We start from the raw sequence: 20,993 nt of genomic DNA on the forward strand, positions 1-20,993 counted from the left end.
CACATGTCTATCAGGGTAATTCTTTCATTAGTTGATCAATATAATTTAGAACTTGAGCAACTAGATGTCAAGATTGCAATTTTGTATGGAAGTCTGGAAGAAAGAATTTTGATGAAGCAACTAGAAGGCTTCCTAGTACCTGGAAGGGAAGATGAGGTATGCTTGCATTGTATAATTTGGTTTATTTATTAAAAAAATTGGTTTTTGACCATTCAAGACCTCATATGGTGATTTTTGATTTAAAACAACAATGAGAAGCATGTTAATGAGATACACAACAGTGTAGAAAGCATCACACAAAAATTTGATTGGCATGTGAGCACGAGCAAGAAGAGTGAGGCCCATTTCCACAATGTGCATGTGTTTTCTTTCTGCTCTACCATTTTGAGCAGAAGTGTGGGGACATGAGTGATGAAACTCAATTCCTTGAGTTTTCATGAGCTCAAAAAAAGCTATAAATTCTCCCCTCACCCAATTAGACCTTAATCACTTGATTTTTCTTTCAAATTTTGTTTCAACTAAAGCCTTGAATTCCAAGAATGCATCTGATTTGAATTTCAGTGGATAAATCTAAGTGAATATATTGAAATTATCTACAAAAATGTATGTAATATCTATGATTGAAATTATATGCAACAGGGGTAGCACCCCATAAATAAGTGTGAATGAGGTCTAACACATGTTTAGCATGATTTTGTGAAAGTTTAGATGGTAGAGCAAGAGATTTTCCATATTGACGGGCATACAAAAGGATTTCATTTCATTTTTGAAATGGTTACATTTGTGGACTCTAAGACATGACTCAAAACTTTTGATGATAGATGACCTAACCTCCTATGCCAAACATCAAGCTTAGAAATTAAAGTTCTATCAGTTGCATGTTGAGTTACATCTGATGTTTTAGACATTGCTAGACTAGAGAAAGTTGTAGGCTTGGTATTATTCAAAAATAAAGAAAACCAGACTTGTAACTTGGTGAGAGTTGATAGAGACCATCCTTAAGCACCCCTTGAAGCAGCCCTCTCCTTGTTAACTTGTCCTTGATCAAACAACAAGTAGGATGAAATTCAATGAGTATTGGATTATCAACAGTAAGTTTTGAAATACTGATTAGATTTTTGGCTACTTTGGATACATGTAAAATTTCATTTAACTTGAAGGAAATACCACAATGAGTATGTAAATAGCCACTACCAATATGAGCAATAGATAATTTCTCAACATTATCTACCGTAGCAGGCTTCTTATATACCACCATAATCAAGCTTCTGACTCATTGATGAGGAATCAAATGTAATGTGGTTGCTGGAACCACTATCAGCAAACCAAACATCACTTCAACAACTTCAGGAGTAGCAATGAAAACATTAGAATTGTCTTTGAACTAAGATTGATTTGCTCCTGTATTTGTTCTCATAAAGTTCTCATCATAACGATTATAACACACAACTGAGAGTGGCCATATTTGCCACAAACCTGACATGTTCGCCTAGATTTATAGTTGTTGGAACGACCTCTGCCTTTAAATCAACCACATTTTCCACAACGATTTCCATTGAAACGACCTTCATTTCCAATGATTGTATTTTGATTAGTAAAAGAACCTCTGCCTCGACCATGAATTTGAAGATTTACTGACATGTTTACTTGAGGTGTTGATGATGCTCCAATGATCTTTCCATTGTTGATCAGAGTTTCCAATCGTTCGATCTTGTTGTCAAAGCTCAGCAAGATGTCCTCCAATTCTTAATGCCAGGTTGTTTTTAGCTTGGCTTCAATCTCAACCACAATTGAGATGTATTTAGTGTCAAGGTCTCACAACACATTAGCAACCAGATGTGACTCAGGGTAAAGATCACCATGCCAAGATGTCAGACCAATTTTTCTTTTGCCTTGGATATTCAGCCATAGATGTTAAACCCTTCCTTCTTGTTTGTACAAGGGTTCTATAAACTCATCCATTTTAGCTCTTGAATAAGCACCATGGAGACTTTCAAGTGCTTGTCAAAGTCCAGCTGATGTTGTAGCTCCCATCACCTCTGTGGCAATAGACTCGGTCATAGAGTTGTACAACAATCCCATTAACAGCTGGTAATTGATGATCCATTGCTCAAATTCAGGGTTAACTTGAATCCTTGTCTCTGGTCCAGTTTCTCCATTGTTGATTGGGCTGCTGCATATGGGTTTGTTAACCCTCATTTTCAAGTGTTGGAGTAGCCATAAATGCAACCTTGTATTGACTCTTATACTAAGATAAATTTCACACTAAAGCAAATGTGGATGATTTCACACTAAATCTCAACTCAATGAATTTAGGGTTGTACTATCATATTTATAAAGGGAATACAAATCAAGGCATCAGCTATTCAAACACTGACACGTTACAACATAAATGCACAGCAACAAAGGAGAATATTCTAATAGAATTATCAAATGATTACAACTAATAGTACAGAAACCACACACAAAATATCTACTGCAAGACTATTAGAGGTGTTGTAGCATTCTTCTATAAAGTAGGGCATACTTGGCACTAGGCTAATGATTGAGCAGCTGGGGTGGTTACCGACTGTGGTGAATTCTCAACATATGGGGTGTTGTATAACTCGATAGAGAAGCCAATCATGGTAAGAAACCATAGCAAAGAGCCCTATGAAACTAACATGTAATCAATAACCCTTCCCTCTCCATTTTTCTTTTTTCTCTTTTTTTTTTAAATGAAAATATAGTAGCAAATAATTTAAATTCTATATATAATTGTGTTGAGTACTTATATATAGTAAATTTGAGTTAAACCTAAGACACTGCTAAGGAAGAAATTAATCTATATATTTAAAAAAAAAAAAAGTATAGCTTGTTGCATCACATTTATTCTTCATATATAAATATATACTTTCAATTTTTTGTTTGTGCGTAAGATTTGCATAGTAAATTATTTTGTTAAGTTCTTATTTAATCATTTATGGTGGCTAATTTGTATTTTTTTTTTTTTTTTTTTGACAAAATGAGAAAAGATTTCATTAATTCAAATCGTTCATCAATACAGAAATGAACTCCGCGGGAGCATTACTCTCGCGTAAAATACGATCAGCTATAAAACAAGTAGATCTCGCTAGAAAGTGAGCTCCATTGTTTGCAAACCGTTTAACAAACTTTAAAGAAATAAACTTATGCTTCAACTCAATTAACAAATCCTTGCACTTAGAAACAACTCTACCAAAGTAAGAATCCATGGTGGAAGAGCTACGAATGGACTGTATAGCAACTAGGCAATCGGATTCGACTTCAACATTCCTCCAGCCCTGCTGCTTTATCCAACTCAGGGCTTCAAGAATACCCACTGCTTCTGCAATTTCAGGCTTGACAGCACCCTGACGACAAGATGCCCGAGCCTCCATCAGTCGGCCAGCATGATTTCGAGCTACACATGAGTAGCTGTAGCGAGTAGTTGATTCAAAGATCGCAGCGTCCGTGTTAATCTTAATCATGTTTACTTTAGGTACTTGCCAAAGCTCATTGCTATCTTCAGAGTTCATCAACCCAAAAGAAGGATCAAATTGTCTATCTTGAGCATAGTTCCATTGATTAAGAGTAGTCCTAGTTAACACTAAAACATCTGCAACTTCTACACTTTTTTGATTCCAAACCAAGCTATTCCGACTTTTCCAAAGCGACCAACAAAGCATACTAATCAAATACCTGTCATGGCCACTCCATTTTTCAAACATTTGAAGAAGCCAATCGGCAAAAGAGCCTTGCATAGACCCCGGATCCCCAACATTTAAGCCTGCCCAGCATGCTTGTGAAAATGGACATAACACCAAGACATGGTTTATGGTTTCACGATCAGCTAGACAAAAAGGACATTTATCATCAATGGGGACATGTTTTATTCTCAACTGGGTTTTAGTGGGTAAGCAATCTGTGGAGGCTTGCCATAAGAAGTTTTTCACCTTCGGAGGGACTTTCAAATTCCACAATTTCCTCCAAAAACCAGAGCTGGCTGTTGTACCCGTGTAACCTTGGATATCTTGCAGCACTTTGTAAGCACTCTTGACCGAGTAATGGCCAAGCTTTTCATTCCTCCAATACCAAGCATCTGTATCTTCAATATGAAGGGGAATAGTAACAATTAAATTAATGTCCCTATCAATGAAGATGTCTTGCAAAATCTCCAAATCCCACTGCCTATTACCTACTTGCATCAGTTGGGAAACAGATTTCCCCTTCAACGATTCACTTACAGTATGCACAAACGGGTCCTCTTCATCAGGCAGCCAAGGATCTTGCAGAATATCAATTGTAGAACCAGACCCCACCCTTAGAGCAGCACCCTTTTTAATCAAAACGGGCTAATTTGTATTTTGATTGGGGCTAATAGTACCATTTTTGGTGGCTAGTTGTGCCTTGTATGGTGACTGTTTTATTGTTTTATAATTTAAAACTCAATTTAATTTTTTTAAGGTAAAAAAAGATCTTTTAAAATAAATTTTAAGTTTGATGACTACGTTGGTTTTTTGTACCATTTTTTGATGATTTCATGCCTTCTTTTTTTTTTTTTTTGGCTTTTATGCTATTTTTTATAGCTTTCCCTTAATTGTTTAAGGTAGATTTGTGATATGATTAATGTGAATGAGAAGTGTTTTATTTTGTACTCATACCTTCTACAAATTACGACTTGTCAGATCCGACAGATAAGTGTTTCAAGTCTTGACATTAGAATATGAATTATCTCACCATTTCAAATTAACTATTTGTTTTGAGAATTTCTTATATTATGTTTTAATATCATCGATAGGGATTGATTTATTTTTTATCTTATTTTATTTTGTAGATGTTTGGGGACTATTCTTGATATGTTAATGAGTTAGTGTGTAGTATTCAGCGATACAAGTTAAAGCTCTAGCTCTTTGAGTGTACTGTTTGAGAAATTATAGTTTTATTGTCTAAATTTCTAGGAGTAATTTTGTCCCATATTGCTCGTTGGCTTTAGCAATTCATGGTTTGACAGCATGTCTTTCGGTTAGACGATGAGTTATTAAGGTTCAAGGAGGTTCCTGCGCTATTTACGGATGTCTACATCATAAATTCACGAGTGATATTAATCACTACGTCAAAAATACATCATATATTCAAAAATACCCATCTTTTATGTTTTATTTACAATTTTGTAGCCTAAAATCTTTAATTACAAAAATATGCTTGTAAAGTTTTAAAATCACAAGAATACACTTTGCTCAGCAAAAACTAAAAAAAAAACAACTAAAAAATAAAAAGAAATCAATCGACAACTATAAATCAACTATAAAACAACTAAAAATATCAGAAAAATAACCAAAAAATAGTTTATTATTTTTACTAAATAAGTATTTTTTATAAATAAAAAGTTCAAAGAATAAAAACTAAAATTTATTTGTATTAATGTATTTTTGTAAAAAAAAAATTAAATTTTTGATCTATTAAGTAAAATATTTTCTAATATTTATATAGAGAAAATTACATTGTGTACTCACTTTACTTTATTTATTTTAATTTTACTTTTATTTTCTTATTTTTTAACATATACCTACTTTTATAAATTATGTTTCTATCATACTTTTTAAATTAATGTAAATTATGTACTAAATTTAATGGAGAGAATGAAGGTATATTGGGCAATATACCCTTACAAAAATGAATACATTTTAATAAAATGTAATATAAAAGTATTTTTAATTAATGATAAAAAAAAATAATCCTCAACTTATCTACTTATATATACATACGTGTACGGTCTTTCTTGATGATCTGGAATTAGATATATTAGGCAGCAGAGTGTTAGGGCATCACTTTGGGTAATTGGCATCTTCTTCAAATGTCAAACCTAATTAATATAAAAGAATCTCTCATCACTCTGTCTCCCACATTAATATTCATCATTAAGTAATTTCCAAATTAATTATATATATATATATATATATACGTGTGAGTGCAGTAATTAATGCTCTCTCTCTCTGTATCATGAAAAAACTTGACAACGTAGCTTCAGTCCTGACCCTGATCAGAGGAAGAACGTATCAACTTCAAGTTTGTTTGTATTTATATAAACATAGGGATATGATTTTGTCATGTTATTGTACTTTCACGGATTGTAATCCGTGATGTACGACAGCCGTCAGACGAGAGAGTTATTTGATTTGACTGTTGAGATTGATCTAAGAGTAATTAAGGTTAAAAAGTGGAAACGTACTTGACACTCATTTAATGTACCATAAGACTCATCTAATGTATCACAGAATACATTCCGTGAAAGAACGTCACCCACAAATCATATCCCTATAAACATATATAAATATATATACGTACGACATCTTCTTTAATATAAATAAGATAAGCAGAGCACCGAGTGTGTACTGACTCCTCCCACGTGGTTAACTAATAAATTATTATTAGTATTAATTTCTCATAACTATTTTGTTGGAAGGAGAGAAAAAAGGCAGAAATTTTCAAAAACACTTTTCTTAACCATGCAAAAAAAAAAAAATGTAAATAGTAAAAACTCTATAAAAAGCAAACCATTATATAACCTCTACTACTTTCTTGTTTAATTAACCACAAAATATAAATAATAATAAATTTAATTTAATTCAATCCTTAAACTATATATGATCAATATTTACCATACCTTCAACGGTTTCTTCTTTTGTCGTTTTCTGTTTTTTCAATGGTCTTTCTTTCCAAAATGGAAAAAGAGAAAGAACAACAAAAATCAAAGAGAAAAGAATTAGGGCTCTCATGCATGCTCAACACCGAAGTGGGAGCTCTCCTCGCCGTAATCCGCCGTCCGGCCGATCCTAATTCCCACTACCTCGGATCGCCCGAAGAATCCCAAGACAATGCAATTCTCCAATCCCTAAAATCCCTAAGAGCTCTAATTTTCAATCCACAACAACAATGGTGCACAATAGACCCTTCTATCTACCTCTCCCCATTTCTCGAGGTGATACAGAGCGACGACATCCCTGCTTCGGCCACGGGAGTCGCCCTCTCTGCTCTCCTCAAGATTCTAAAACTCGAGTTTTTTAATTTAAAGACCCCAGCCGCAGCTGAGGCCATTGCTACAATTGTAACTTCCATTACAAATTGTAGACTAGAAAAAACCGATTCAATCTCAGAAGATGCTGTAATGATGAAGATCTTACAAGTCTTATCCGCGATTATGAACCACTCTGCCTCAGCTCTATTAACCGATCAAGCGGTTTGTGTTCTCGTCAATACTTGTTTTCAAGTTGTTCAACAGTCTATTGGCCGAGGCGATTTGCTTCAAAGAAGCGCTCGGTACACAATGCACGAACTGATCCAGAAAATATTTTCTAAATTGCCCGAAATAGAGGTGGTTACGAGCATTGAGGGTTCGAGATTGGGTGAAGAAGAGGAAGAAGGAGGTGAATTCGAAGGGGAATCGGGTTATGGGATTCGGTGTGCAGTTGATGTATTTCATTTCTTGTGTTCTTTGTTAAATGTGGTGGAATTGGTTGAGAATAGTGGTTCGGAATTGGCTAATAATACTTCATTTTGTGGTGATGAAGATGTTCAAGTATTTGCTTTGGTTTTAATTAACTCAGCTATTGAATTGAGTGGTGATGGAATTGGAAAACATCCAAAGCTTCTTAGAATGGTTCAAGATGATTTGTTTCATCATTTGATACATTATGGGACTTGTTCTTCACCACTTGTTCTATCCATGATTTGTAGTACAGTCTTGAATACCTATCATTTTCTTCGCAGGTTTAACATTCCTAAATTTTATATTTATTCCTTAATTCATTTTTGCATGCATATATGCTAATAATCATGATTATGATATTATAACATTCATCATAAAATATAGTGCATTGCTATTATTCTAGCTAGGCACATAATAAGAGTGCCTAACACCACACCAAAACTATATTATACATTAAATTAAAATATGTTAACTCGTTATTAAATTGTACTATTAGTGATATGATAATTTTTTTTAGTGGTTAAGGGAAAAATTCTACAAAAGGAATACAACTTTTGCTAGGACATCTCTAATTTTGATATTCGGAAAAATTATAATCTAATTTTTTTTTTATATACGACCTATCTTATAGTTACATTTATTTTCGAAAAAATTAAAATAATTCATGAAAGTTCACACATGTATAAAAAAAAAACAAATGTAAAATATTTAAACTTTGTATTTAGTGTTGTAAATTATTAAGAATTTTTTTGAAAACTAATAAAATACCTAGCTACAACTATAAAGTAGATCGTCATATAAAAAAATTGAATTATAATTATTTTAAATTTTAAAAATAAAATGTCCCATAAATAGTGTTTCACCTTTAACGATTTTTGAAAATATAGAATATTTTACGAACATATTAATGCAGTTTTTTTCTTGATATCTAAATAGTTATAATTTTAAATTTTATATATGTAATACTTACACTATAATTATATAATATATCTTGTAAAATTTAAAAATACTCATAACAATTTATAATACAAAAATAAAATATTGACATAAAAAAAAAGACATACATACAATAAACTGTTTGAATCTTCACAATATAAACTATTATAATTTTATGAAAAATCAAATACAAAAATATGTATATAAAGTTCCAAAATAATTACTTTTGTTCTTAATTCTTATTTAAGGTAGCATTTGGTTGAAGGTAATGAAATGAAATGGAATAGAAAGGAAATAATTTTCATTTCATTCTTTTGTTTGGTTGCATTTTAAAGTATTGGAATGGCATTCCAATGGAATGCTCTTTCCACCATTTTAGTGGAATGGTTATTCTATTTTTAAAAGAAAGGAATGACCATTCCAATAGTACAAGGAAAAAAATTAATGATTTTTTTATCAATTTTTTTTATGCATTTTAAATTTTATTCCATTCCATTCTTATTCTTATTCCCATTCTCATTCCTATTCCTATATTTTCATTCCTCCCAACCAAACGCCTCCTATTTTGTTAACTTAGCTTAAGACACAAGAAAAACAAAAAACACAACACTGCATACAATACAACCTAAACCAAGAACAAATTAACACCCTCTACATTCAATTATTGATGTGTTTTTTTTTGTGTTATACATTTGTTTGCAGATTCCTTCGTCTCCAAATAGAAGCCTTCTTCAACTTTGTTCTTCTTAGAGTTCCAACAACACAAGGAGTTTCACTCCAACTCCAAGAAGTTTCACTCGAAGGAATCATAAACTTTTGCAGACAACCAACATTCATAATCGAAATCTATGAAAACTACGATTGCGATCCACTCTGTCGAAACATCTTCGAAGACATCGGAAAATTACTCTGCAAACACTCATTTCCAGTAACAAGTCCTCTAACTTCCTTAAAGATTCAAGCTTTTGAAGGTTTAATGATTATAATCCATAACATAGCTGACAACATAGATAGACAATATGACAATGATGATGATAATGATAATGATTCAAGAACACTTTTTGAGCCATACCCAGTTGAGATTTCAGAGTTTAGACCCTTTTGGGAAGATAAACCAAGAAATGATTCAATCAATTGGGTTGATTTTTTAAGGTTTAGAAAAGCTCAGAAGAGAAAGTTACTAGTTACTAGTTACCATTTTAATTGTGATGAGAAGAAAGGTTTGGAGTATTTACAGCTTTCTAAATTGTCCCCTGATCCTCATGATCCAAAGGCTTTAGCTTTCTTTTTTAGATACACTCCTGGATTGGATAAGAGCATGGTTGGTGATTATCTTGGTGATCCTGAAAGTTTTCATCTTCAAGTTTTGAAGGAATTCACTGAAACTTTTGAGTTTTCAAGTATGATTCTTGATCATGCTCTTAGAACTTATCTCGAAACGTTTCGGTTACCTGGTGAGTCTCAGAAGATTACTAGAATTCTTGAAGCTTTTTCTGATAGATTTTATGAACAACAGACTTCTGATATTTTTGCTAGTAAAGATGCTGTCTTTATTTTGTGTTATTCTCTTATAATGCTTAATACTGATCAACATAATCCTCAAGTAAAGAAAAAGATGACAGAGGAAGAGTTTATTAGGAATAATAGAGCTATTAATGGTGGTAAAGATCTTCCTAAGGAGTATTTATCTGAACTATTCAACTCAATTTCAAACAATGCTATTACTATCTTTGGTCAATCTGGTCAAATTGTTGAAATGAATCCAAGTAGGTGGATTGAGCTTATAAACAGGTCAAGAATTATTCAACCTTATAAGTTAAGTAATTTTGATGATGATAAGAGAATTGGTAGAGACATGTTTGGTAGTATTGCAGGGCCATCTGTTGCTACATTATGCGCGTTTTTCGAGCATGGTGATGAAGAAGAAATCCTCCATGAATGTGTTGAAGGTTTGTTTTCAATAGCTAGAATAGCTCAATATGGATTAGTAGAGACCCTTGATGAGCTTCTTGCTTCTTTTTCAAAATTCACTACTCTTTTGAACCCTTATGCCTCTGCTGAAGAGACCCTTTTCGCCTTTAGTCATGATTTGAAGCCTAAGATAGCAACACTTGCAGTTTTCACTATTGCAAATAACTTTGGTAACTCTATTAGAGGTGGTTGGAAGAACATTGTTGATTGTTTGTTAAAGCTCAAAAGACTTAAACTTCTTCCCCAATCTGTCATTGAATTCGATGCTGCTAATTTCGGTACTACATCATCAGATTCTCAAGCTACATCAGAACAAGGCCTCTCTACTCCAAATGATTCTAAAGTTGTAAATGTTAGCAGATTCTCTCATTTTCTATCATTGGAAAGTATGGAAGATTCACTTTCACTTGGTGTGAGTGAATTTGAGCAAAATCTTAAGATTATTAAACAATGTAGAATTGGTAACATCTTCAGCAAGACTTCAAACTTGCCTGAAGATGCTTTGATCAATCTCGGGCGGTCTCTAATCTTTTCGGCTGCAGGGAAAGGACAGAAGTTTAGTACACCAGTTGATGAAGAAGAAACAGTTGGTTTCTGTTGGGATCTAATCATTGCCATTACATTGGCAAACTTACATAGGTTCCAAACCTTTTGGCATGCTTTTAATGATCATCTCCTTGCAGTTGCTCAATTCCCTACCTTTTCGCCTGTCCCATTCGCTGAAAAAGGCATTGTAGGCCTCTTCAAAGTTTGCCTAAAGCTACTTGGAACATACCAACAAGAAAAAACCCCTGAGGAGATGATTTTCAAGTCCATAAACTTAATGTGGAAACTTGAAAAGGAAATACTTGACACTTGTTGTGAGTTCATAACAAAATCTGTTAACAAGATTTTAACTGAGTTTCCCGCGAATTTGAAGACTCAACTCGGTTGGAAATCTGTTCTACACTTGTTGTCAATCACAGGTAGACAACCTGAAACTTATGATCAAGCTGTTGAGACTTTGATCATGTTGATATCAGATGGAACTCATATCTCAAAAATGAATTATACTTATTGTATTGACTCTGCTTTTAGCTTTCTTGCTCTTAGAAACAGTCCATTGGAGAAGAACATAATGATTTTGGATCTATTGGCAAGCACAGTTACTCAATTAGTCCAATGGTACAAAACACAGTGCTTAGAGCTCTCAAATAGTAGCAATTTCAGCGCGACAAGTAACGCGAGTAACTCTTCATTCGAGGAAAATTTGAGAGCTCCTAGCTCATTGAACTTCTTCATGAGTTTGTTCATCAAACTAGGCGAAGCGCTGAGAAAAACAAGCTTAGCTCGACGAGAAGAGATAAGAAATGCTGCAGTTATGGCTCTTCAGAAAAGCTTTATGCTTGCTGAAGAGCTCGAGTTTACCCCGAACAACTGCATTAACTGCTTCAATCTTGTGATCTTTGCTATGGTGGATGATTTGCACGAAAAGATGTTCGAGTATTCGAGGAGGGAAAATGCTGAGAGGGAAACTAGAAGCATGGAAGGAACTTTAACAATTGCAATGGAACTTTTGTGTGAGATCTTCTTGAAGTTGATGACACAGATTTCGAATAGTCCTGGTTTTAGGACATTTTGGTTAGGTGTTTTGAGGAGAATGGATACTTATATGAAAGCTGATTTAGGTGAGTATGGTGTGTCTAAGTTACCTGGTGTTGTTCCTGACTTGTTGAGAAAAATGATTACTGAGATGAAGGAGAATGGGATTTTGGTTCAGAAGGAAGATGATGATCTTTGGGAGATTACTTATATTCAAATACAATGGATAGCTCCTTCCATTAAAGATGAGCTTTTTCCTGAAGAAAGCATCTGATTCGGGTTTTCAATACAATCAAATAGAAAGCTCCAACGAATTGGGATTTCACTATTGAGCCAGGTCATTTCGGGGCAAGCAGATCATTTATGATAGAAGAAGATGGGCTTAAACAGAATGATTCGAAATTCTTACAGAGTGAAACTATGCCATGCAGTACCAGACACGAGATAGATCTTTCAAAGAACAAGGCTTTATTTGTAATTGTAAGGAAAAAAAACTTCTTTGAATACTAGTTTCTTTTTTTTTTTTTTCTAATATATTAATGGAGTACAATAATTAAGGTTGATTGTAGTCCCTAGAGTTCATATAGAATGAGAATTGTAATTTGTTTTAACTCTAGAAATCGAAAATGAAATTTGTTTTCAGGGAGAACCAAAAGAAATTTAATTTCCATTCCCAAAACTGTTAGAAAAGAAAAATCATTGTTTGTTCTTTCTTTTTGATCGAATTATTAGAAGTTTCATGAAAATAAGATAAAGAATCATATGTTAATGCTAATTAAAATTAAAGTTCTTTCTTTAGCTTAATTATCGGTTAGAAGATTTCGTTTCTTCTTTAACATAAAACTAGAGACTAGTAACATGAACAACTTCATTCCAAAGAAAATAGATTTCAACATAAATCAACTTACAAACAATATTTAATCACATATATATAATATATTGTAGTGACATATATTCAGGTGGTTTGAATGAACATGTATGCTTTTGTGATATGAGTTTGTTATAAGTAGACAGAGCATGTGTGGCTAAGCAAGCTTAGATTCCAATCCCAAATGGTTTTTGGGGTTGTGCATGTGCTAATTAAGACTATGTACATCCAAATTTAATTTCCATTCATGTTATATTTATATAATATAGTATGTATTTATATCATTTTAATTAATGTAGTCAGCTAAAATATTAAAAAATATACAACTATACATGAAGTAAAACATTAAACAAATAAAATTGAAAATGTAACATTTACGAGATGAAATGAGGGATGAGCATATCATGACATGGATTATAATAATATGAGTTTTTTTTCGGTTAAACACTTTTAATTATCATTCTACTTGTACTTTAACTCTTTAAGTTCAATTTTGATGATAAAATTTTCTAAACTACTAAACTGAATAATTTTTAAATAATAATATTAGGTGTACTAATATAAACGTATCATGTGTATAAGAGTGTATACATAAGTAGTCCATAGTGACAATAAAAAATTGATGATACTTTAAATTTGCTACCAGTTCAGTTTAGAGGGTTTTATCTCTAAAACTTAAACTTGAAAAGTTAAATACAAGTGAAATGACAGTTGGAAGTGTTTAGCAGCCAAAAACTCTAAGGTAGCGTTTGGTTGAATGTAATGAAATGGAATATGGAAAGGAAATAATTTTTATTTATTCTTTAGTTTGGTTGCATTTTAAAGTATTGAAATAACATTCCAATAGAATGTTCTTTCTACTATTTTGGTGAAATGACCATTTCATTTTAAAAAAGAAAAAAAAGACTATTCCAACGTAACAAGAAAAAAAAATTTAATGATTTTTTTATTAATTTTTTTATGGATTTCAAATTTTATTCTATTCTATTCTTATTTCTATTCTCATTCTCATTCCCATTCCAATTCTTATATTTTCATTCCTCCCAACCAAACGCCACATAATAATATTAATAGCTATACAAGTTAGCATGATTTTGGCCTTTTGTTTAATTATTTTCTTTTCATAACTACCAACTTGTAACTTAAATAACGTGAGAGTCAAGAATTGATCAACAACAAGGGAAAAATAACTTAATTTTTGTAATGTAATTTCATAAAGAATAAAAGAGAACAAAACAGAACAAGATCCGCTATATACATTACTTTTTTTGTGTAGTGAATAAGATCAATAATCACAATAGAGATTGAGATTACAAAAATGTTATTTTCCAACAACAAGTAGTTGTAGCTATAGCTAGTTTGACCAACCAAAAAAAAACATCTAAATTGGTCTTCCTATAATAATGCCAAGCTCTTCATCTTTTATTAGTCTTCTAACACTTATGTCTTCATCAGAAACATCAACAATGGCACCACAATGAAAGTTAACATCCAAGAAATAGAGCATGAAAACCAAAACAAAGCTATAAACAAACATGGGAAGAGGACCGAATATCCATAAGAATAGAGCGAACGAGATGTAGAAAGCTCGTAACCCTAGCGAAAAGAAATAGCTTCCGGTGTTCACACTCCTTCCTACAAAATCAACTATGAGCTTCTCGTGTTCATCGTCTTGTGATATCTTCTTGTATGGCACATTCACTAGAACACTTGCATAACTATAGTAACTGCAAAAAAACACAAACAATGAATCATTAAGGATCGAGTTGTGTTGGTACTGGACACCACTGATGTCTTTTTGCGATACTAGATCTATATGAATACTTTCGATATATAATATATATGTATAGCAATTAATACCTTATGGATTGCAAGTTGAACAAGAAGGCCACTAATAAGGAAGCCATTATGGAAAAGTATTTGACAGATAAGCTTGCTTCGCTTTTGTCTCCAAAAATAAACAACTCAATTTTGTTTTTCCCACCGCTGGTCATCAACACAGCGATTAGAGAACTCAACATAATTGCCATCGAGGCCATAAGGGTCGACGACATTATGTTGTTTCTCAAACTCTGAACAGCAAGAACACCATTATTGTGCAAATTCTGCAAACAAAACAAAATGTCATTTAGATTCAACTATATACATATGCATCCAAATATTAAACACAGAATGACGACGTTTAATTTTAACTAACCTCCAACATAGCAAGAGCCCAAGAACGGCGGTGAATAGCATTGATACCGATGATGGTCTTGGTGGGGTAGTTTATAACTCGGTAGAGAAGCCAAACATGGTAAGCCACCAAAGCAAAGAGTCCTAATGGAACTAACATATAATCAATAACCCTTTTCTCCATTTTTCTTTAGTAGCCAATAAGTTTGGAATGGGGTTTTAAAACTTATAGTAAACTTGAGTTAAAGACTAAGAAAGGGAGAAAATGAAGAGTGGTTTTGAAGAGAGACTGTATATGATCAATGAGTATATATAAGGAAAAGTGTAAAGATATTCTTCTTCATACGTACGGTGGTCTTTCTTTAGCCACCACCGTCTTTGATGGCGTTATCTTTGGCAATCAAAGCTGGCATCTTCTTCAAAGTCAAACCAATAAGAATCTCACAAGTCTGCCACATATCATTAAATAATAATATATATAAACAATATATTTATATATGTGTGTGTGAGTGTACTATATAGTATTATATAAAAGCTGTGTCTCTTTCTCTCTGTCTGTTGAAAAACTTGAGAACGTACGGTGCACGATGCCATAGATAGCTGCAGACCTGATCAGAAGGAGAACTTATCAAGTTGAAGTAAATATAAGTATATATATAAAGTATGCGTATGTGTATACGTACTAGCTCTTTTTTGGTACATATATATATATATATATATAAATATAAATGATAATAAGATAAGCAGAGCAGAAGATGTGACTCATCCCACATGGGGTTTTTATTTGGCTTTTAGCATCTAAATTTAAATTTTATTTTACACAAACATTGTTTTTGTTATAATATATTAGTTTAATTGATGTATGTAGTCATAAATTATTATATATAATAAAATTAAAAATAAAAATTATTGACTGTAACTTACTCTATAGAGGTTAAGTTCACTTTATAGTTGAATTGTTTAAGGGCACATCAACAGGGCTGCACATCAAGTGAATTTATCAGCTAATTAAGGGTTTTAGGTTCATGAAAATAGGTACCGAACCCGCCTTATTAAATTCAAGATTTTACGGGTTTGGATGTACGAATCAGGTTCGGTTTTTAGCCATTACCAGTAATAAAAAAAATCAAGGGAGAATCATCATCAAGCTGAACATAAATTGTAATTATATTTATGTATGATAAATAATTCAGAGCAAGAATAATATGAAGCAGCGTAAAAGAACTTAGTCCTACTATAGATGATGAAATGAAATCATTTATTCACAAAAAGAAAATCTTCTAACAAATTCTCAATAAATTTCTCTATTATTTTAGAATGATATCAATAGGAAGAGACACATATCAAGAGGGCTTACTATAATGTTTTGAGTAATGTTATAAATGAATTTAAGGTGACACGGTACGATTTTGGCACGGTATTAAATTGCATCAATATAAGATATAATGCATCAACTAGTATGGGAGGGTAACCCCATTGCAATATTCATAATTTTGTTGGTAAGTCATAAAGAAATCAAAACCTTATTATAGTTGAAATATCACCTTTCCAAATGTGTTCCCTTCTTGGATTTTGATCAAGTTTCCCATACATTTCCCCATCTGTGGTATCATTATATTGCTTAACATAATAGTACTGGACTGGAGATATGAGGAGGACTAAACCAATCTTTGCTTTCCTCAGTCCATTTGCTTAAAAGGTTTGGGGTATTTGCTGCCTTATGCAAGCAAAAAGTGCCTAAAAGATGAGAGAAACCCCACTCTGGATTGCAAAGCAGTTTCCTAGTTTCACTGCTTTTGGTGGAAATAAGAATAGAAGTGTTAGATATTAAGTGTATATTAGCTGTAAGAGAGTTAGATATTTAGTAGATATTTAGTAGATATTTAGTCTCCTAACTCTGTATATAAATATGTATTATTCTATGAAATCAACACACAATTCGAATCACTATTTTCTACATGGTATCAGAGCATTGTGATTCAAAATTCGAAATTCGAAATTAGGGTTCTGAAAAAAAAAAAAAAAAAAAAAAAAAAAAATTTAGGGTTTGAGTTTAGGGTTGTTTTCGAAAATCCTATTTGGAGTGAACATCTTTTCTCACCGCCCACATAGGAGGACTGCCCAGCCGCCGATCTACAAACCCCCGAAGTCCGGTCGCCGGATTCCTCGCGCGTGGGGCTCACGCGCCGCCTGAAGCTTCTGCGCGTGGGGCTCACGCGCCGGCGCGTGGAGGCGCGTGTGGCCAACGAGAACAGATGGCTATTATGAGTTTTCTTGCAGGACTCTCATCTGAATTTGACTCTGCAAAGTCACAAGTTCTCTCTGGTTCTGATGTCTCCTCTTTACAAGATGTGTTTACTCGTGTTCTTCGCACAGAGACTACCTCTTCAACTCCTCTGAATAGCGCCTTGGTGAGTCGTAATAATTCTGCACCGGAAAGAAACTCTACTCCAAGTGGATTTAAAGGAGGTAATTCACAAGGACCTGATAACCGCACACCAAATTCTGGGAGCATCATGTGCAATTATTGTAAGAAACCAGGCCACACCAAGTTTGAGTGTAGGAAGTTACAATTTAAGAATCGACAACAACACTCTGCCAATATTGCAAGCACTAGTGATGCATCTGACAAATCGGTCCTTATTTCGCCGATGAATTTGCCAAGTTCTCAAGGTATCGTGAAACACTTAAGTCTTCATCTTCTTCTCACATCGCGATTGCCGAATCAGTAACTCTAATGCATGCCTTCTTTCCAAATCCTCAAAATGGGTCATTGATTCTGGTGCCACAGATCATATGACAGGTAATTCCCGTCTCTTTTCCACTTTTCAGTCTCATAGTCCCACTTCTGTTGTCACCTTAGCTGATGGGTCAACAGCTTCTGTTCTTGGATCTGGCACTATTGTTCCTACACCTATGCTATCTTTGTCATCGGGCCTTACATTTACCTGATTTGTCCTTTAATTTGCTTTCTGTTAGTCAACTCACTCGTAATCTAAATTGTTGCATCTCATTCTTTCCTGATCATTGTTTGTTTCAGGATCTTGTGACGAAGAAGATTATTGGTAAAGGACATGAATCTGGTGGCTTGTATGTTCTTGACCCACTTCCGCCAACCTCTATTGCTTGTTCGAGTGTTGCTTCCGCTTTTGAGGCTCATTGTCGTTTAGGTCATCCATCCCTTCCTTTGCTCAAGAAACCGTGTCCCCAATATAGTAGTTTATCTTCGTTAGATTGTGAGTCATGTCGGTTGCCAAACATCATCGTGTTAGTTCGAGTCCACGTGTCAATAAACGTGCTAGTGTTCCTTTTGAGTTAGTTCATTCCGATGTTTCGGGTCCTTCTCCTATTTTGTCTCAACCCGGATTCGTGTATTTTGTTACTTTTGTGGATGATTATTCTCGTGTAACTTGGTTATATTTAATGAAAAATCGTTCTGAGTTGTTTTCTATATTCTGTGCTTTTTGTGCTGAGATTCAAACTCAATTTAATGTATCTATTCGTACTTTGAGAAGTGATAATGCCAAAGAGTACATGTCTGCTCAATTTCAATCTTATATGACCTCTAATGGCATGCTTCATGAAACTTCGTGTTGATACGCACCTCGTAATGGTGTTGCGTAACGTAAAAACAGACATCTTCTTGAAACTGCACGTGCTCTCTTGTTTCAAATGAAAGTCCCTAAACCTTTTTGGGCCGATGCAGTTTCCACGGCATGCTTTCTTATTAATCGCATGCCATCCTCTGTTCTTAATGGTGCAATTCCATTTAAAATTCTTTTTCCTAATAAGTCATTATTTCCAGTTGCTCCGCGAGTGTTTGGTAGTGTTTGTTTTGCTCGCGATGTCCGTCCATCTGTCACCAAATTAGACCCTAAGGCACTAAAGTGTGTCTTTCTTGGTTATTCTCGTCTTCAGAAAGGGTATAGGTGTTATTGTCCTGATCTCAACAAATATCTTGTTTCTATTGATGTTACTTTTGTAGAAAATACACCTTATTTTTCATCTTCCACTACTTCTACTAGTCAGGGGGAGGATGATGATTTGTTGGTTTATTCGTCACATCCTATGCGCCCGCTACATGTTCTGGCGGGTCTCTAGTTCCTTCACCGCCTCGGTCGTCACCCCCACGTTGTCTACAACTCCACCACCTCCACCACCTCTACCACCTCCACCACTCCCTCGGCCTCCTATAGTGTACACCGTGCGCCCCCTCCTCCACCTCCCCGTTTCATGTCCCGCACCCGCATCTTCGTCATCGTATCCGGAGATCTCGGATGATCTTCCCATTGCACTACGTAAAGGTAAACGCCAATGTACTTTTCCTATTACTTCTTTTGTGTCTTATAATCATCTCTCCTCTTCTTCTTGTTCTTTTATTGCTTCTCGATTCTATCACTATTCCTAAAACTCGTTCGAGAAGCGATGTCTCATCCCGGTTGGCTTGCCGCAATGATAGAAGAGATGAATGCTTTGGTTGCGAATGGTACTTGGGTCTTGGTTAATTTACCTTCCGGAAAACAAAGCATCGGGTGTAAATGGGTGTTCACTAAATTCAATCCAGACGGCACAGCTTGCTCGCTTAAAGGCCCGTCTTGTTGCCAAGGGTTATGCTCAAACCTATGGAGTGGACTATTGTGATACTTTTTCTCCGTTGCTAAACTCACATCCGTTCGACCGTTCATTTCCATGGCAACTACTCATCATTGGCCTTTGCATCACTTGATATTAAAAATGCTTTTCTTCATGGAGATCTTCGAGGAAGAAGTATATATGGAGCAACCTCCCGGGTTTGTTGCTCGTGGGGAGTTAGGCGAGTTTGTCATCTTCGCAAATCTTTATATGGATTGAAACAAAGCTCTCGTGCTTGGTTTGGTAAATTTAGTCAGCCGTTGAGAAGTTTGGTTTGTTGAAAAGTAAGTCGGATCATTCTCGTGTTTTATAAAAGATCAACTCGTTGGTATCATTTTGTTAGTGGTGTATGTTGATGACATCGTTATTACCGGAAGTGATACTCGAAGGCATCTCATCCCTTAAGTCTTTCATTCACACCCGCTTAACACGAAAGATTTAGGGAGCTCAAGTATTTCTTGGGGATTGAAGTTACTCGGAGTAAACAAGGTATTTTTCTCGTCTCAAAGAAAGTATGTACTTGATTTGCTAACCGAGACAGGAAATTGGGATCAAAACCCCGCAATGCTCCAATGAATCCAAATTTCGTGCATCTTACACGTGATGGGAAACCATTTGAAGATCCCGAGAAATATCGCAGTTAGTTGGAAAGTTGAATTATTTAACCGTGACTCGTCCGGATATTGCATTCCGGTTAGTGTTATCGCCGCTCATGTCTTCTCCAACAATTCATCATTGGGCGGCATTAGAACAAATTTTATGTTATTTAAAAGGAGCACCAGACGAGGTATAGTTTACAAGGATCATGGACATACCCGTATTGAGTGTTTTTCGATGCGTATTGGGCAGGCTCCAAGGTAGATAGACGATCCACTTCAGGATATTGTGTATTTGTTGGGGGCAATCTGGTCTCTTGGAAGAGTAAGAAACAAAATGTTGTATCTAGATCCAAAGTCCGAATCGAATATAGAGCTATGGCCCACTTCCGTGTGTGAGGTAATATGGATTTATCAGCTTTTGACTGAATTTGGGTTTAAGACTTCTATTCCAGCAAAATTATGGTGTGATAATCAAGCTGCTCTTCATATTGCCTCGAATCCCGTATTCCACGAGCGAACTAAGCACATTGAGATTGATTGTCATTTTGTTCGTGAGAAAATTCAACAAGGTCTGATCTCCACAGGATATGTGAAGACCGGAGAACAACTAGGAGATATTTTTACAAAGGCTTTGAATGGGGTGCGGGTTGATTATCTTTGTAACAAGCTGGGCATGATTAACATCTATGCTCCAGCTTGAGGGGGAGTGTTAGATATTAAGTGTATATTAGCTGTAAGAGAGTTA

General features: G+C 34.4%; 2 protein-coding genes across 3 annotated transcripts; one reads left to right on the forward strand and one right to left on the reverse strand.

Moving 5' to 3' along the window:
• Nucleotides 1–6,388: 6,388 nt before the first annotated feature.
• On the forward strand, nt 6,389–12,324 carry LOC115716528 (ARF guanine-nucleotide exchange factor GNL2). The gene is made up of 2 exons (XM_061107544.1): nt 6,389–7,767; nt 9,125–12,324. The coding sequence occupies exons 1-2, from the start codon at nt 6,704–6,706 to the stop codon at nt 12,246–12,248; spliced, it is 4,188 nt and encodes a 1,395-aa protein (XP_060963527.1). The 5' UTR covers nt 6,389–6,703; the 3' UTR covers nt 12,249–12,324.
• A 1,751-nt stretch (nt 12,325–14,075) lies between these two features.
• LOC133033020 (uncharacterized) lies at nt 14,076–16,829 on the reverse strand. Of its 2 annotated transcripts, XM_061107545.1 has the most exons (5): nt 16,562–16,829; nt 15,942–15,997; nt 15,040–15,625; nt 14,703–14,947; nt 14,076–14,569 (listed from the first exon to the last, which is right to left on the reverse strand). In XM_061107545.1, the coding sequence occupies exons 3-5, from the start codon at nt 15,199–15,201 to the stop codon at nt 14,224–14,226; spliced, it is 753 nt and encodes a 250-aa protein (XP_060963528.1). In that variant the 5' UTR covers nt 15,202–15,625; nt 15,942–15,997; nt 16,562–16,829; the 3' UTR covers nt 14,076–14,223. The 2 variants fall into 2 exon arrangements, with proteins under 2 accessions (XP_060963528.1, XP_060963529.1); XM_061107546.1 differs by lacking the exon at nt 15,942–15,997.
• Nucleotides 16,830–20,993: the final 4,164 nt, after the last annotated feature.

This window comes from Cannabis sativa, unplaced genomic scaffold (genome assembly GCF_029168945.1).
Source record: "Cannabis sativa cultivar Pink pepper isolate KNU-18-1 unplaced genomic scaffold, ASM2916894v1 Contig2, whole genome shotgun sequence".
Lineage (NCBI taxonomy): Eukaryota > Viridiplantae > Streptophyta > Magnoliopsida > Rosales > Cannabaceae > Cannabis > Cannabis sativa.

Excerpts from the sequence above, each read along its gene's own strand:
- LOC115716528 (XM_061107544.1), top strand. The coding sequence starts at position 6,704 with ATGGTCTTTCTTTCCAAAATGGAAAAAGAGAAAGAACAACAAAAATCA. Across the intron at positions 7,768-9,124 it reads ACCTATCATTTTCTTCGCAG|ATTCCTTCGTCTCCAAATAG; the intron begins GTTTAACATTCC and ends ATTTGTTTGCAG.
- LOC133033020 (XM_061107546.1), bottom strand. The coding sequence starts at position 15,201 with ATGGAGAAAAGGGTTATTGATTATATGTTAGTTCCATTAGGACTCTTT. Across the intron at positions 14,948-15,039 it reads GGGCTCTTGCTATGTTGGAG|AATTTGCACAATAATGGTGT; the intron begins GTTAGTTAAAAT and ends TTTTGTTTGCAG. Across the intron at positions 14,570-14,702 it reads TTCAACTTGCAATCCATAAG|TTACTATAGTTATGCAAGTG; the intron begins GTATTAATTGCT and ends GTTTTTTTGCAG.